This window comes from Microcebus murinus, chromosome 2, assembly GCF_040939455.1.
Source record: "Microcebus murinus isolate Inina chromosome 2, M.murinus_Inina_mat1.0, whole genome shotgun sequence".
Classification (NCBI taxonomy): Eukaryota; Metazoa; Chordata; class Mammalia; order Primates; family Cheirogaleidae; genus Microcebus; species Microcebus murinus.
The window spans coordinates 5,817,702-5,835,271 of record NC_134105.1 but is presented as its reverse complement, the minus strand read 5'-3'; the positions used below and the strand labels follow the sequence as shown (position 1 = coordinate 5,835,271).

Below are 17,570 nucleotides of genomic sequence, written 5' to 3'. Positions count from 1 at the left end.
CCCTGTCCTTAAGAGTCTGCCCTGTTCCGAGGACTGAGCCAGTCAGCCTACGCGCCTTACCTAATTGACTCTTTCCACTGGCCATGTCAGGTTATTATTACTGGCCCATTTTAAAGATGATAACATTAAAGTTCAGACAGACTGTCGCTATGTCTGAAGCCACCCTGGTGAGTGCAGAGCTGGTGAGTCAGGTGGGAGTTCAGGCAGCCTGCATACCGGTCTCGCCAGGATCTGAGCCTGGCATAGCTTATGGACTGAGCCATCACCCACCAGAGACCCTGCCTTCAAGGCCTGGCCTGATTGATCATTGGTGCTCATGGGCATGGCTGGGAGCCTGGGGGAAGGTCAGGGAAAGATCTGTGGTCCCTGAGCCTCTGGAATTGTTCCTTGCAAGGGCTGGTGTGCCTGGAGCAGGCCTTGGACAGTCTGGGCTGCCTCAACCCCAAGCAGAGTTATTTACGGGGAGATCTGAGGGCGCTGGGGCCAGCACCTGGCCCAGGCTCTCTTGGAACATTGGCGGGCAGGGGGCACGGATGGGGAGCCCAGGCTCTTGCCAACTTAGCGCTCTCTCCTGGCAGAGGTTCACCAGTAAGCAGGACGTGATCCGACACTACAACATGCACAAGAAGCGCGACAACTCCCTGCAGCACGGCTTCATGCGCTTCAGCCCACTGGACGACTGCAGCGTCTACTACCACGGCTGCCACCTCAACGGGAAGAGCACCCACTACCACTGCATGCAGGTGCCTGCCGTGGCCACCCAGGGTTCAGGGCAGCCTGTGGGGAACCGGCCCAGGCAGCTCTAGGACCTTGCCACCAACTCCAGCTTGGGCCCTCCCCTGTCCAGCCCCACTCCGCCAGGCAGGGCCACCCCGGTGGGCAGGGCCCTGCTGATCGAGAGCCCCCTCCTCCTGGCTCAGGACAGGGACTGAGAGTCCCGGGGACTCAAGCTTGGGCAGTGTCTGGTGGGCCAGGGCGGGGCCTTCCCCATGGCCATACTTGGTGTGGATGAAATTCAGTGAGCTGTTTATACAGAGCGACATTTTTCAGGCTTTAACACCAAGAGCAGCATTGCAAATGATTCCTGAGGAGGTTTTTGTTTAATTCTTTGTTTTAATGCCACGCAGAGTCTGGGCTTTTTCAAGGTGTCAGGCTGAGGAGGAGAGCGACTTTGGGTTGCAAATAGCAGCCGCTGCACCTCCCCCGGTATTTGTCAGGGGTTGTTATGGCCTCTGTGAAACAACCTGGGCCGTGAGGAGAGGGGGGCCCACCCTCCGGGCTCTGAGATGGTGCAGACACTGGCACAGCCCGGCCTTCAAGAGTGTTCAGATTCCACGGGTTTTTACTCAATATGGCAACATTGCCTGCCTGGCCCCGGTGGGGTGGGGTGGGAGGGCCTGTGCCCAGGAACCATCCACTAAGCAAATCTCTGGGCTAAAGGTGACCTCCAGGCCTCCCAGTCTGGCCCCTGTCCACCTCCTGAGGGCTTTGCAGGTAGGGCCTCAGACTGGGGCTCCAAACCCAACTCCTGCAGAATGAGTCTCCCTCCGTGTGCCAAAAAGTGTCCAGGGTCTCTGAAGACAGCCTGATCCTCCGCACAGGCAGGGCCAGGCCCCAGGTCTCGGTCCCTCCCTGGGGTGGTTGAGGGATTTGTAGAGGTTTCTGCTTCAGTTCCTCTGTTGACCGGAGGTCACCATTTAGATGTTTAGAGGTGCTGAAGCTCCCCTGAGCAGGGTAGTGGCCACGGCCGCACCCAGTTGTTCTGACCTCGGCCCAGGAACACCCAGACTCGGTTTCCTGACCGCCATTCTGCCGTGTGCAGGTGGGCTGTAACAAGGTGTACACGAGCACGTCAGATGTGATGACCCATGAGAACTTCCACAAGAAGAACACGCAGCTCATCAATGACGGATTCCAGCGTTTCCGAGCCACTGAGGACTGTGGCACAGCCGACTGCCAGTTCTACGGACAGAAGACCACACACTTCCACTGCAGGTAAGCGGAGCCTGGCCGAGGAGGCTCCTGGGCCGGAGTTGGGGGCAGACGGCAAGAAACCAGGCTTATGGGACAGCCCAGGGCTCTGCCTCCTCCAGGAGAGCAAGGACAGGAGTTGAGGGCTCCTCAGAGGCCCTGCCTTAGTGTGCAGCCTCAGTCTTCCATCTGGGGGCTGTTCCTCCCAGGGCCATGGTGGGGGCAGGGCAGGGCCTCCCCTGGGCCCCATGAGACCCCATGACAGGCTCCCAATGTCCCATCCAGGCGCCCTGGCTGCACATTCACCTTTAAGAACAAGTGTGACATTGAGAAGCACAAGAGCTACCACATCAAGGACGATGCCTATGCCAAGGACGGCTTCAAGAAGTTCTACAAGTATGAGGAGTGCAAGTATGAGGGCTGCGTGTACAGCAAGGCCACCAACCACTTCCACTGCATCCGTGCCGGCTGCGGCTTCACCTTCACCTCCACCAGCCAGATGACCTCGCACAAGCGCAAGCACGAGCGCCGGCACATCCGCTCCTCGGGCGTGCTGGGGCTGCCACCCTCGCTGCTGGGCGCCAAGGACACGGAGCAGGAGGAGTCCAGTAACGATGACCTCGTCGACTTTTCTGCCCTGAGCAGCAAGAACTCCAGCCTGAGCGCCTCCCCCACCAGCCAGCAGTCCTCCGCCTCCCTGGCCACTGCCACCGCCACCACTGAGGCCGTGCCCGGCACCACCAAGCCTCCCAGCAGCAAGATCTCGGGGCTGCTGCCCCAGGGCCTGCCTGGCTCCATCCCCCTGGCACTGGCCCTCTCCAACTCGGGGCTGCCCACCCCTGCACCCTACTTCCCCATCCTTGCTGGCCGGGGCAGTGCCTCCCTGCCTGTGGGTGCCCCCGGCCTCTTGGGTACCGTGTCCTCTGGGGCAGCAGCCACAGCAGCCCCTGACACGCCCGCTGTGGTCGCCTCAGGAGCGGGAGACTCTGCCCCAGCCTCTGTCGCAGTGCCACCTGCCTCCATCATGGAGAGGATCTCTGCGAGCAAGGGCCTCATCTCACCCATGATGGCCAGACTGGCTGCGGCTGCCCTCAAGCCCTCTGCCACCTTTGACCCAGGTGAGCAGGCTGGGCCCTGCCCAGGAAGCAAACACCTTCTGGACCTGGGTAGCTCCCTGGCCTCAGGTTTTGGAGCAGAGCAGGGGGGTGTTTGGAAGAGGCAGCTGTGTGGTCCCTGCACCCGAGTCTCCGGCCTGCCAGCATCCCCCCTCTGCCTGGTCTCTGCCTCCATCCTGTTTATTTCCTTGTGGGGCCTTCATCCTGGCCTACACCCCACAGGGAGCTCTTGCTCCTGTTTCTCAGGGACAGTAATCCCTGCCCCGTGGGCTGCCTGGGGTCCCGGGGGCCACACAGGGTCCCTCCCTACCTGTCTGCTCATCCTCCCACACACGAGTCCATCCTGATGAGAGAAGGAAGGCCCAGCAAGCACCCTGGCATCCTAGGGTCTCCTCCCGCTGACCTGGAGGGGGGTGTGAGTCCCACCCTGTGGGAGGGGGGCTGCACCTTACAGCTGGACAGCCCCTCAAGGCCTGGGACACCTTTCCCAGGCTCCCCCTTCTGTGAGCTGCCTGTAGAACTTTCCGGACAATGGAGGCCTTCCATGCTACACCATCCAGCATGGCAGCCACTAGCCATGTGCGGCTGTTGAGTGCTTGAAACTAGCTTTGTGACAGAGAAACTGGATTTTAATTCTAGTAGCCACAGCTGGCCAGTGGCTGACAAGGGGGACAGTGCAGGGCTGGAGCCACCAAGTTATATCGTCTTCTTCACTTGGGCTCTCCCAGGGGGGGCAGTTATTCCTCCCTCTCTTCTTCTCTCCCTCCCTCTCTCTTTTTTTCTTTCTATAATTTTTTAAATAGTCCATTGTTTTTAAATGTTTCTAGTATTTTTCTCTGGATTTGGGGGGACTTTCCTATTCACCTCACTCCTCTCCCTGTCCCCCATCTGGGCAATGAGTGATTGTTGAGTCCCTGAGAAGAGCACAGTTCCTGTCTGGCTCACGTCATTCATTCATTGAACAACCGCTGCTGCTTGCTGAGGGTGGCTTGCTGGGTGCTTGCTGGGAGCCAGGCAGGCAGCGCGTGCTGGGGACACAGCAGGCAAGACGAGACAGACAGACAAAAGTCCTGCCCCGTGGAGCTGACGGAACAGTGGGGGATGGTCTGTCCCCAGCACATAGCTGGGAGGTGGTGAAGCCCAGACTCGGCCCTCAGCAGTCTGGCCCTGGGCCTGGATGCTCTGCGCCCACTCGAGACCGTCTTGGAACCAGCCAGGACTCAGGGTCCCTGCGCCTCTGCTGGGCTCTTCCCGGACCTTGCAGGGGGCTGCCAGTGCTTAGGGGGTGAGGTGCTGAGCAGTGTTTCCCTGGGAACCTTGGGCAAGGGACTCCAGAGAGCTGCTGGAATGTGGACTCCTGAGGTCTGAAAACTCTGTCACATGCTCAGTGGGACACTCGTACCAGGTGGCATTGTGGAATAACCTACCTTCCGTGCCAGGCGTGGGAGGGGCCCTGGCTAGTCACACCCCTCTGGCCAGTTGCCTGCAGGCTGGGGCAGGGCCCACTCCAGGGCCACCCCGGGCTCGGTGGCCAGAGTGTCAAATAATTTGTTTTCTTTAGAAAAACCTCCTTCCCCCAAAAGAAAGGTCAAGGGAAGGGGAGGGGGCCGTTTCCCTTTATTTTTTAATAAAATGCCACTTGCTGTCTGTGAAGCAGCTCTCTGTCAGCTGGAGCGCCTTGGGGCAAATTAATATTTCAGTCACTGGGGGATTGTGGAGGAAGCTGCCGGACAGGGCCCTGTCAGCAGCTCCTCTTGCCCCTGCCCTGCCCGGCCTCCCGCAGCCTCGCCCGCCCGGCTCCCACCCGGACCCAGCCGGCCGGCTGCGGGCGGGCCTGTGTCCCTGCACTGGACAGCTTGACGGGCGAGGTCACACCGCTTGAACCGCTCTGATTGGCTGTCAGCTCCCATCGCCCTGACACAGCAGATGCCCTTCCCGGGCATGCTCAGTGCTCCGGCCGTCGCCCCGGCAACCGCGGCCGGGGACCTGCGGAGGGCCGCTCCCAGTCCAGATCTGCCACTTTCCCTCAGCATTAACAGAGTCTTTAATAAAAGCCTAAGCGGCAGCCCCACAAATTGACTGTGACAGTTGGTGGAGCAAGTGAAGGGCCCCCGCCCCCACCCCAGCCCCTTCCCCAGCCTCCCGCCCTTCTCCTCCAGGAGGCCCTGAGCCAGGACAACTTTGACATAATTTTGCAATAATTATCACTTGAAGAATTGCCACACAGCGGCAAGCGTCGCAAGTGATCACGTCAGTGAGGAGAATCGCTGACCAGCAGCGGGGCCTCCTTAGGCCCCGGCCCGCCCGGCCTGCTGCCCTCCCTCCAGGGGGGCTGCAGTCTGCGCCCATGTGCAGCCTTCAGCCCCCCTGACCCATCTTCCCTCCCCTCCCCTGTAGGAAGCGGGCAGCAGGTCACCCCCGCCAGGTTCCCCCCGGCCCAGGTGAAGCAGGAGCCTGGTGAGAGCGCTGGCACCCCTGGCCCCCACGAGGCTTCCCAAGACCGCAGTCTAGACCTGACTGTGAAGGAGCCCAGGTGAGGCGGGCAGCAGGCCCCTGCAGGAGCCAGGCCCCGGGGACAGCACCCAGCGCTGGAGCCCAGAGGGTCCTCCTGCTCAGGCAGCCGCGGCAGGCGGGCCTGGAGCCCACGGTCAGGCTGGGTGGGGCTTGCCTCCGGGCTCGGTCCCTGGCTGTCTGAGCTCAAGCCCCTTGGTTTGTGTGTTCTAGTAATGAATCAAATGGCCACGCAGTCCCGGCAAATTCATCTCTTTTATCCTCGCTTATGAATAAGGTAAGAACCATCCATCACACGCCTCCCTTTCCCCCACCCAAAGAAATTAAAGCTGTGCTGGGGGGTGGGGGGAATGTGTTTGTTTTTTAATGTTTTGCCTCTAATAAGATGAGTTTGTACCATTTAAATTTTGAGGCCATTTTTCATCGGATATAATTTCAGAGCCACTGCTTACAAATTAATTTAATGAACTGGCTGAAGAAATATATTCCAGCCCCTGACACCTTTTTTTCCCTTCAGATGGAGGGCTCCAAAAGCTTTCCCAGAGCCCTCTAACTTCTTTCGCTCTTAGTTATTAATATTATTTATTTATTTTATATATTTTTTGTTTGTTTAAAAAGGGGTGGCGGGGGAATAAAGTGGGAGCAAAGCATCAATTTCCACTTTTCGGGTTGAGTAATGGTCTCGGACGCCTTCCGGAGAGGTCGCTCTGGAATATTTATTTTAAATAATGCAGGGTCTTTGTAAATTATACATCATCTCAAATATATTTTTCCCCTTCACATGATAAATTTGACTACAGCAAGATTAATTTGGTTACTGTACACAAGTGACTGCTGAGGAGGGAGCCGGGCCTGGGCTGGACCTAGCGAGGTGGGGGTCCTGCTGGGCGCTTGGCAGGAAGGGGCCTCCTGCTGCCCTGCCCCTGCCCCGCCCCTTCTCTGCGCCTGCCACCTGCTGTCCTGCTCTCAGTCCCCTACTCTGGCCACAGCCCTGCACCCCACTCCCTCCTGCAGCCCCACACACACGGGCACCCTCCAGCCCCAGCGAGTCTCCCTAGAGCTGCTCCTTTGTGTGCCTCCTCTTATTCTCAAGGAATTCATAGGGGTTCTCCCATCCCTCCTCCTGCATTTCTTTTGAAAACCTTCTGGCAGGAAAATAACCAGGGAGCCGCAAAGTCTGGCGAAAGCTGGGCTGCAGTGCGCGCCCTCCAGCAGTGCAGTGCGAGTGAGTCGCAGCCTCGGCCTGAGTGATGCGGGCGGGCACTGCGATGTGTGCGCAGGAGGCCTGAGAAGGCCTCGCAGCTCCGGCGGTGAGGCCGCAGGCTCTGGGTTCCGAGGGCTCTTCCACAGCCAGAGCCACGCGGGGTCAGGCTGCGGGCTCTGCGCTGCACTGCCGTGCTTGGGTCGGCTCAGGCAGCCCAGAGCAGCTGCTGCTCCCTAAGCAGGGTGTCTTGTGTCATGAGGTCCCCTAGCCCCAAGCTCGGCCTCTGTCCTCACAGATGTCTCAGGGCAACCCCAGCCTCGGAAGCCTGTTGAACATCAAGACGGAAGCAGAGGGAAACCCCACCGTGGAGTCCTCACCCTTCCTGGGCAAGGCCGTGAAGGCGCTGGTTCAGGAGAAGCTGTCAGAGCCCTGGAAGGTCTATCTTCGCAGGTGAGGGACTTATGGGGAGGGCCACGCCAGGCTGCCAGCCATACCCACCCAATCCTGCCCCACCCAGTCGTGCCAGACCCCCAAGCTCTCCTCTAACGGCCGGCCCCTCTGGCTAGGTTTGGTACCAAAGACTTCTGCGACGCCCAGTGTGACTTCCTGCACAAGGCCCATTTCCACTGCGTGGTGGAGGAGTGTGGCGCGCTCTTCAGCACCCTGGACGGGGCCATCAAGCATGCAAAGTGAGTGGGGGTTCTGGGGGCCCATTTAAACACAGTCCCATTTATCCCAGCATAGGTCTGGATTGGGTGGGGCTGCGGCCTGCACAGGCCCGAGTGCATGTCCCACCAGACCAGAGACTAAGCTGACTTTTCAGAAGGTGCTGCCCAAAAGAGGGTGGGCTTCCCACAGTCCTTCTCTGAGCCGTTGCCCAGGCCCCACCTTGAGGCCCTGAGCAATGGTGGCTACTCCACCAGGTCCCAACCACAGAGACCCGCTGCAGAGCCCAGCTGGAGAGACCTGGCTTTGACCCTGGGGCAGGAACCCTGGGTGAAGGCCTTCCCAAGCCACGGCATTACAGCGTCAGATTCCCTTTGACCTAAAAATGAAATTAATTTGTAAATCCCATTCAGTTTAAAGGCAGTGAGTCTAGCCACTACAAATTGAACTCAGAATTTGTAAACATTTAATACAGATCTTCAGGGCTCTCTAAGCCCCAGACCAGGCTGTTCTCAGCACGTGGGCATCCCAGCTGCTAGTCCGCAGAGGAGAGTCCTGCCTTAAGACCTCAGGGCTGGTTCTGGAGGGAAGGGCTTCAGGAGGCAGGGTTTGCTGTCACATGCGTGCACACAACGAAGGAGCTAGGGACAGAGGAAGGTCGCAGTAGGAAGGTGAGGATAGGGCCAAGCCTGGACTCCAAGTTCAGAGTCAGAGGACACAGCAGGCTGCCCTCTAGTCTTCTGTCCTGGTGGGTGCTGGGAGACCCCTAGAACCTAGTGCTGGGATGAGGTAGGGACATTGGGCCCCTAGGCTCGCAGTGGGAGCGCAGCACCCCTGCGAGGTATGCCCAGCGGGGAGGGGCTGACCTGCACAGGCACTTCTGGCCTCCCACCTAAGACACCCTCTCCACCTCTCACAGCTTCCACTTCCGGACAGAGGGGGGAGCAGCGAAAGGAAACGCAGAGGCTTCCTTCCCGGCCTCAGCTGCTGAGACCAAACCCTCCGCAGCCCCCTCATCCCCGCCAGCGCCTCCTGTCACCACGGCCACGGTTTCCTCTCTGGAAGGGCCCACTCCCAGCCTGGCCTCCGTGCCCTCCACCCCCACCCTGCTCGCCTGGAAGCAGCTGGCTTCCACCATACCCCAGATGCCTCAGATTCCAGCGTCAGTGCCTCACCTGCCCGCTTCGCCCTTGGCAACGACTTCTCTAGAGAACGCCAAGCCCCAGGTCAAACCCGGATTCCTCCAGTTCCAGGAGAAGTGAGTCCCTCGATGAGCCGGGAGTCCCGTGTTCCCCTCGCGTCTTGGGAGTAGGTGCTAGCAAGGGTGGCTGAGGAGGCCCTGCTCCTCACCCTGCAGTTAGCGCTGCCAAAGATGCTGCTGCTCATACCTCACACCCTATTCCTGGAGCAGGCGGCTGGGCAGGAGGTGGTAGAGGTGGTGGCCTCCGCTCCGGCCGGGCAGGTGGCGATCACACAAGGACTGGCCTGGGTGGGCTGGGGGTGGTAGTCCTCAGAGGACGTTTCCTGGCCCCACACGGAGGGCTGCATCTCCCTCCAGGCCTCCGCGTGGGCCTCCTCGTGGTACACACGAGTGGTAGAGTGTCTGTGGGGCTGGGGAAGTCACGGACAGGGTGAGGGGCACTCACCTGCACAGGGTCTGAGCTCTCAGGGGTGGAGGGACCTTCCTCACTGGATGGTGGTGGCTCCTTGCGGCGAGAACGGTGACTTTGTATCATAATGTGTGCGCTTCCTGTTCTCAATAAAAGTAATAAATTGGATTATTTATACCGCCTGAGTGGCAGCTGTCCTCCCTCTCTGAGCACCTGGGGCTGGGCCCACGGCATGAAAGAGGACCGACGCTCCTCTCTGTCCCTCCCCACCTTCCCTTCCTCCCTTCTCCTCTCCAAAGTGGCAGCCCAAGTCTCCCAGACTGGGTCAGCGTGCCCACCGTGGGTCTGCTGTGTGGGGACTACAGTGTCACCAGCCAGAGCAGAAGGCCGGAGCCCGACATCCTGCCGCACCCCTCTGCAGCTGTGAGGCAGGACTCCAGGACAGGGGCCTCAAGGGCAGGCCAGCCATGGGGAGTTGGCCTAGCACCCCCCTCCTCTCCTGCTGGCCCCTGTCACTCTGTTGGCTCATGAGGTTGAGTGAGTGGAGGCCCCGAGCTGACCCAGGGGGGCCCCAGCAGCTGTGAGCCTCCACAGGACCCACCACCAGGCACATGTTCCCACTTGCCAAGGCCCATAGTGCAGAGCTTCCTGGTAGGGCTGCCCACCCATCTGCAGCCTGTCAGTCAGCCACATCCAAGGCAGTGCCGGGACCATGCCAGCCAGGGCCTCACAGGCATCCCGCCAGGGCTGGCAGCAGCATCCTTATTTTCATACTCGAGAAGTTATTGCAGCCATCCTTATCTATAATCCTGAGGTGTGGCCGTGGAAACTACGTGTCCCAGCATGCAATGCTCTGGGCACCCTGCACATTGTGATCCCTGAGCACCGTGCACAGCTCCTAAAAGGAGGCAGGAATGCATGCTGGGATCTGTAGTCTCCTGTGGCTGAGTCGTCCTGTTGAGTAGGAGAGCAGCCTGGGGCCATTCCTCTTGAGTGTACCACTGGTGATGGGGGAGCGGACCCCAACACGAGCAAAGTCAGGACGCTGGCATGGAGGGCTCGGGAATGCCAATGACCTTCTGGGCTGTGGTTTCCTTCCAGCGATCCTTGCCTCGCGACGGACTGCAAGTATGCCAACAAGTTCCACTTCCACTGTCTCTTTGGGAACTGCAAGTACGTCTGCAAAACCTCTGGCAAGGCTGAATCCCACTGCCTGGACCACATCAACCCCAACAACAACCTGGTGAACGTGCGAGACCAGTTTGCTTACTACTCCCTGCAGTGTCTCTGTCCTAACCAGGTCAGCATGGTGGCGAGCCGGGGGTGGGGACAGGGAGGCACCAGCCCAGGACGAGCTCCTCCTGGCAAAGACTCCATTTCTCACACCCTTTTTAAGTTGGCCTCCGTCAGACTCTGGAAAGGACACTGGCTGCCCCTAGGCCCCCGGAGGCCCCTGGGCAGGGGTCCAGATTGGTGCTAAGTTGATGAGGTCTGTCATTTCAGTCCCAACCCCCAGTGGCAACTCAATGCTGAGCAGCCACTGTGCACTCAGCATCATTCTTACCCATCCTGGAACTAGCTCTGTCCCCTTTCCCCAAAGGCCTAGAATTTTAAAATAGGATAAAGAAGTAGAACTACCATGCAGGACAGGAAGCTTAGGCCAGATCCACCTTAGTGGCCTTACTCCCAAGACCACTCAAGAAGGAGTCTGAGTCTTTCATCTGGGCTTGCCCAGAAGAGTGCTAGGATAGATTAGTGATGTCTGCTCTGGGCGTGGGGTTAGCAAAGGAATGCAAGATTACCAGGTGGGATGTTTTAGCGAAATGACACATGAAAGGTCTTTATACAATTGTGTTTTCTGACTCTGAGTGTGGAAGAGCACATGTGTGCCACGGGCCTGCCACATCTTGGAGGCCCGGGACAGGCAGGAGACCTGGAAGTCACCCACCTGTCCTGACCCTCCTGTGCCCGCCTGCAGCACTGCGAGTTCCGGATGCGCGGGCACTACCACTGCCTCCGGACCGGCTGCCACTTCGTGACCAACATCACCACCAAGCTGCCGTGGCACGTAAAGAAGCACGAGAAGGCCGAACGGCGGGCGGCCAACGGATTCAAGTACTTCACCAAGCGCGAGGAGTGCGGCAGGCTAGGTACTGAGGGCAGGGCAGGGCAGGGCCTGCCAGCAGGTGGCAAGACCGCGGCCACCTCTCCTGCTCCCCACTCCTGCCCCCACCTCAGCCTCCATGTTGTGTCAAACACAGATGGCACAGGGCAGGCATCGCCAGACCTGGGAAACAGTCAAAACCAAAACAGGCAGGAAATAGGCTAGGGGTGACTCAGGGCCCCTCTACCCCAAACAAACACCCCGGGACCTCATCATCAGCGTCAGGGCTTGGCTTAGTTCTTTTTCTTTTCTCTTTTACTTTTCAGGAGCGTTTGCAGGTAAGTCTTGGGAGTTCAAAATTCCTTGCCATGGAATCTCTTACCATGGTCTAAATTATGATTTTTTTGTCCAAAATGAGCCATGGTTGGTTCATTCATTCGTTCATTCAACAGCTATTTATGGACAGCTATGTGCTAGTCTCTGTTCAATGCTGGGGCTTGGGGATGGCAGCAGTGGTAGCTTGGATTTTCTGAGCATCCACTGCGTGCTGGCTCTGGGCTTGGTACTGGGGGTCTGGGGAGATACGGAAGAGCTGGAGCACCTGCGACTTGGGGCGCCCAGGAAGGAAGGGGCCAGGCCTGCGAGAAGGGGAGGCCACAAATGGCCCTGAGCGTGGCAGCAGATGCCTCAGAGTTAACTCTCTGTGGAGAGCTGGGCCCCGGCAGGGAGAAGCCAGCCCCAGCCCAGAGCAGGGCCTCCTCGCTGGCTTGGGCTTGCTGAGGCTGCCTGGGTGCAGGGGGAGCTCCAGGGCCAGCAGGCAGAGGGCAGAGCCCACCCTCCTGCCCCAGGATGTAGCCACGTATTCATGGGCCTGCGGCTGGGGGACAGGGATCTCCCTAGGAAAAGACTGGAAACCGGAGAGCAGGTGGAGGCTGCGGGCGAGGCCTGTTGTGGCCCCGGTGGTCATGGCAGCAGGGTCTTGGGGGGTAGGGGTGGGGGCTGCTGCAGTCTGGCCTTGCCATAGGTGAAGGGAAGGGTAAGATACTCAAAGTCACCAGCCAGAAAAGAAAGGGAACAAACCTTTCCTTCAAGTATTAATTCAGAAAGGATTCATAGCCAGGGAGAGGGGTGGTAACCATGGTAGCGGGTGTCAACACTTGGTGGCCAGTGCTATTCCTAAGCTCAGTTTACAGATGTCAGGGTATTCTGTAGTTGCCATTATTTACTCAACTTTTGGTGTTTTTGGTGGTAGCTGGGGCCAGACAAAGCTGGGGGCTGATACAAGACACCTGGGCAGCTTGGGCGCCATGGCAGCGGGCAGGCCCTCACCTGCCCTGCCAGTACCGTTTCAGTCCTGCTGTTTGCTCTCGGCCCGGAGCAGAGTGGGAGGGGGGAAGTGGAGGGGCAGGCAGGACCCCAGGCTCTCCAGAGGAGATGTGGGGACAGGTGGCTTGCTGGGAAGTGGCTGACCTAGTAGACAGGATCCATTAGGGTCCCTTGGCCTGGAGCTGTGGACCCCTTTCCCATACGGGGACAGGGATGGGGGCCAGCCTGTCATTGTCACATGCCTCTGTGCTAGGCTGGGGGGAGGCTGAGGGATTGGACAGCTAGGTGGCCTTGGACTGCTTGGCCATCTTCATAGGAGTGCCACCTCAGAGGAAAGTTCCCTGTCCCCAGACACCATCTGCCTTGTTGGCCACACTTGCCCTGTGCCCAGAACAGTGCCTAGCACACACTGGGTGCCAACAGCACTGGCAGGCTAGGGAGGCTCATGCCAGGTGGGGCTGTGTCCACAGGCTGCAAGTACAACCAGGTGAACAGCCACTTCCACTGCATCCGGGAGGGCTGCCAGTTCTCCTTCCTCCTCAAGCACCAGATGACCTCCCACGCCCGGAAGCACATGCGGAGGATGCTGGGGAAGAACTTCGATCGCGTGCCCCCCTCCCAGGTGAGACCTGGAGCAGGTGGGCAGCCGCTCCCTGACCAGAGTGGCCAGAGTACATCAGCAGTCCCATGCTTGCTGCTAGGCAGGTATCACCCAAGGGGACAGCCTGCCCCCCAGCCCAGCTTCCTCAGGGATCCTGTTTCATTTTAGGGCCCCCCGAGCCTGATGGACACTGAGACAGATGAGTATATGGACTATACTGGCTGCAGCCCGGGCGCCATGTCCTCTGAGTCGTCCACCATGGACCGAAGCTGCTCCAGCACTCCCGTGGGCAATGAGAGCACTGCGGCAGGTGAGTGGGCAGGTGCGGGCTGTAGGCTGTGGCCAGGCCCTCCTCCCAGGGCTCAGTGCCACTGGGTCCAGCTTGGGACAGAAGGTTCATGGTCAAGCAGCCTCAAGGGAGGACAGGCTGGTGTGTAGCAGAGCTGGCCTGGGGCACCAGGGTCATGGAGGCCCCTCCCGCCATCCTCCCACCTCCCCACACTCTGCCCTTCGAGACAGCTTCCAGGAGAGGAACCTGGGCTTGTCCCCTCTGAGAGCTACCAAGTAGAGCAGCGCCACCCCTGGCCCAGGGGCAGGTGGGGGGCCCAGCCCTGCTCCCCGCTGCCCTGCCCAGCACCCCTGCTGCCCCGTGACCCTCCCTGCACTGCCCCTCCTGATCTCTCTCCTGCCCCCTCTTCTTTGTGGCACCTCTCTCTGCTCCTCTGCACACATTTTCATATCATACTTGCCTCTGCCATTGGGTTTCTCATTTTGGTTCTTTTTGTTTGTTTGTTCTTTGTTTTGGTTTCTTTTTTTTTTTTTTTCTGCTTTTCTCCACCCTCTCCAGGCTGCCCGGCTCCTCCTCCTCTTCCTCCTCCTCCTCCTGCTGCCGCCGGTGACGAGGCTGCCCGCCTGGCCCCGCAGCCCCCACCGACTGCATCCTTCTCACCGGCTGTGCTCCGGCCGCCCCTCCCCCCCCTCCCATGCCTCTTCTCTCCGTCCTGTCTCTCATACTCTCTGCTCAGTGCCACTCTCGGAGCCAGCCGGGGCCTGGCCCACCCCATCAGCAGTCCGCCCAGCTTCCCGCCCGTCACTGCCACTCCAACTCCAGTAAAAAGTGACGTCCCCCTAGTTCAGGACGCCGCAGGTAACTCACACGTGCCTTCTCACCAGTCTCTGTCACCCCAACTGACCCTCAAGGTCATGGTCCAGGGCCTGACTCCTGCACCCCTCGCAGCCAAGCACCCCTGAGACAGACTCTGGTCTCCATGCCAAGGTCAGCTCCCTGTGGCCCCTGCTCAGTGCTGGGCAGGCCAGAAGGCTGGGCCCAGAGACTCGCCCCCTCCCAGCAGCTGCTCAGAGCCTCAGAGATGGCTGTGCCTGGCCCCCCCCCCACATCCCTGCTGGATGCCCTGTGGGTGCACCTTCCTCGGCCCTGGGCAAGGCAGAGCCATCCCTCCTGCTCTCAGGAGTCTTCCTGGGCCTGGCTCTGCGGAGGGGCAGACGTACTTGGGAAGGTTTGCTGGTGCTGGGACCCGCCCAGGTTCGGACGGTCCTGATTCTAGCCTGACCCACCCCCCCTCCCAGCTGTGCAGGAAGAAGAAATCTCTGTGGCCCCAAGCAGTGCTCAGTGGCAGAGGGGCCTCCTCGTCCCTTCCCCAGTTCTGGTGTCCCACAGGGATGGAGCCTGCTTGCCCCGTCCCTTGGGTGTAGATGTCACCCAGCTCTGTCTCTTCCTCTGTTCACTCTTGCCTAGCATTCTGACTGAGCAGAGCTGCTTTGCCAGGCCTGAGGAGTCACTGCAGGGAACAGGGCCTAGTGTCCCCACCCTCGTGGACTTCAGGCCATCAAAGCTCCGCTTCTGGCATAACCAGACCCTGTGACTTCAGACCTAAAGCAGCTGCTCCTCAGGCACCTGAGTCTCAAGGCCTGAGACCATCCCCTGCCCCTGCCTGGGCACACCCACCCCACTGCAGCCCTTGGTTTCTCTTTGCTCATTGTGGCTGACTGGGCCTGTTCCCCAAATGGACAGTGCAGATGTTTGGTGGCCACGGTGGTTGCTGGGCATCTAGGCACACTCGGGGCCACACCAGTTGGCCCTGTGGGAGGCCGGAGGACGCCCAGCACCCACTCCAGCAGGGCTGGTCTGAGAGTCCCCTCTGTTGTTTCTGAGGGGCGGGGAGTGCAGGGTCCAGCTGCCCGTGCAGCCAGCGTCCCCTTGCCCACAACTGCAGGCACTGCGGGTGCCTCCCAGAGGGGTACAGCAGCACAGCCTCCACCTTGGCAGGGGGCATCCTGAGTTCTGGAAGCAGTCTGGGGCCAGGCAGGCACCGATGGGCATCTGTCCCTGGCTGGGCCCCTGCTCCAGTCCCTGGCCCACGTAGGAGGCTCTGAGCTTTCTGAGACCCAGCCCCTCAGCAGGTCCAACAAGACCTTAAAGAACCTTCTGGTACCGAGGAGAAGGTGCTCCTCGGGGCAGGGAGTTACAGTCCCACGCAGCCCTGGGGCGCTTGGCACCCCTGCCGTGAGTAGGCAGGTCCCCCTGTGCAGACAGGCCGTAGCCGGGAAACTGGTTCGCTGGCGGGAGAAGGAGCCAGCCTGTCCCTCATTAGAGGCAGGCGTGTGATGGCGTCCTGGCCCCCATCCAACTTGGGTAATTACACTCTGCCGACCTAGATTCCCCCTTCAGCTTCAATTAGCGCCAGGACGTGTCCTCACTTCCCACCCAAACTGGCCAGGAAGCAGCCACCACATCCCCCGGAGCTGGCTGGTCTGCCCCCTGGGCGGACGCCTGTGCGGTCATCTTGCACGCATGGGATGACAAGGGGAAGCCTGGGACCCCTGCTGTCCTGGGGTGGGGAGGGGGAGAACAGGAGAGGCCACACTGTCCCTACATTCTGCCCTCTGGCCACGGTGGCCAGACCAGGGCCTGTGTGGGAGTGACCCTGCAACGGTGCCACATGGGCACTGTGGGCCCAAGAGGCACCGCTTCTGCACTGACCTTGCCCCCCTCCCCAGGGAACACCATCTCCATGCCAACAGCCTCGGGGGCCAAAAAGCGCTTCTGGATCATCGAGGACATGTCGCCCTTTGGCAAGCGGCGGAAGACGGCCTCCTCTCGCAAGATGCTGGACGAGGGCATGATGCTGGAGGGCTTCCGGCGCTTCGACCTCTACGAGGACTGCAAGGACGCGGCCTGCCAGTTCTCGCTCAAGGTCACCCACTACCACTGCACGCGCGAGAACTGCGGCTACAAGTTCTGTGGGCGCACGCACATGTACAAGCACGCGCAGCACCACGACCGCGTGGACAACCTCGTGCTGGACGACTTCAAGCGCTTCAAGGCCTCTCTCAGCTGCCACTTCGCCGACTGCCCCTTCTCGGGCACCAGCACGCACTTCCACTGCCTGCGCTGCCGCTTCCGCTGCACCGACAGCACCAAGGTCACGGCGCACCGCAAGCACCACGGCAAGCAGGACGTGATCAGCGCCGCGGGCTTCCGCCAGTTCAGTTCGAGCGCCGACTGCGCCGTGCCGGACTGCAAGTACAAGCTCAAGTGCTCGCACTTCCACTGCACCTACCCGGGCTGCCGCCACACGGTCGTGGGCATGTCGCAGATGGACTCGCACAAGCGCAAGCACGAGAAGCAGGAGCGCGGCGAGCCGCTGGCCGAGGGCCCCGCGCCGGGGCCGCCCGTCAGCCTGGACGGCTCGCTCACCCTGGGCGCTGAGCCGGGCGGCTCGCTGCTCTTCCTGCAGACGGCCGCCGCCGGCCTGGGCCTGGCGCTCGGCGACGCGGGCGACCCCGGCCCGCCCGACACGGCCCCCGGGCCGCGGGAGGGCCCCGCCGCGCCCGGTCCGGCCGCCGGGGAGTCCTCGCAGGAGGACGAGGAGGAGGAGCTGGAGCTGCCGGAAGAGGAGGCCGAGGACGACGAGGACGAGGAGGAGGACGAGGACGACGACGACGAGGACGACGACGAGGACGACGACGACGAGGACCTGCGCACCGACTCCGAGGAGTCGCTGCCCGAGGCGGCGGCCGAGGCGGCGGGGGCGGGCGCGCGGACCCCAGCCCTGGCGACCCTGGGCGGCCCCGGCCCCGCGCCCGCCGCCGCCTCGCCCTAGCCGCGCCCGGCCCTGCCCAGGTGGGACGTGGCCGCTGCGGTCCCCGATTTTGTAAGAAACGCTATTTATATGTGACGCTTCCGTCTGTACAGAGCTCGCGCGCTCGGGTCCGCCCGCCCCGCCCGCCCCGCCGGTGCTTCCGGACCCCGAGTCCGTCTCAGGACAGGCGGGGACCCCTGGTGCTCCGCGGCGCCCCCGGCTCGGCGCAGCCCGGCGGCTGAAGGACAGGCTGCCGGCCTTTGCTGGCTGAGACGCGGGGGACTTCAGGGAAACAAGGTGCTCTGCCCGGCGCGCCGAGGCGGGGTCCCGGCCGCCGCAGCCCGGCAGCTGCCTGAGCC

General features: G+C 60.9%; 1 protein-coding gene across 2 annotated transcripts in view; it reads left to right on the top strand.

The window, feature by feature from the left end:
- The window catches only part of CASZ1 (castor zinc finger 1), a 144,966-nt gene extending 127,734 nt beyond the window's left edge, over window positions 1–17,232 (top strand). For both annotated transcript variants that reach the window (XM_012791413.3, XM_012791412.2), the window contains 13 exons: window positions 579–743; window positions 1,823–1,995; window positions 2,257–3,089; window positions 5,484–5,619; window positions 5,811–5,874; window positions 7,097–7,251; window positions 7,368–7,490; window positions 8,387–8,725; window positions 10,179–10,377; window positions 11,056–11,227; window positions 12,978–13,129; window positions 13,277–13,418; window positions 16,127–17,232. In XM_012791413.3, the coding sequence (XP_012646867.1) occupies window positions 579–743; window positions 1,823–1,995; window positions 2,257–3,089; window positions 5,484–5,619; window positions 5,811–5,874; window positions 7,097–7,251; window positions 7,368–7,490; window positions 8,387–8,725; window positions 10,179–10,377; window positions 11,056–11,227; window positions 12,978–13,129; window positions 13,277–13,418; window positions 16,127–17,232 (3,759 nt within the window). The remainder of the gene's footprint in view (window positions 1–578; window positions 744–1,822; window positions 1,996–2,256; window positions 3,090–5,483; window positions 5,620–5,810; window positions 5,875–7,096; window positions 7,252–7,367; window positions 7,491–8,386; window positions 8,726–10,178; window positions 10,378–11,055; window positions 11,228–12,977; window positions 13,130–13,276; window positions 13,419–16,126) is intronic.
- Window positions 17,233–17,570: the final 338 nt, after the last annotated feature.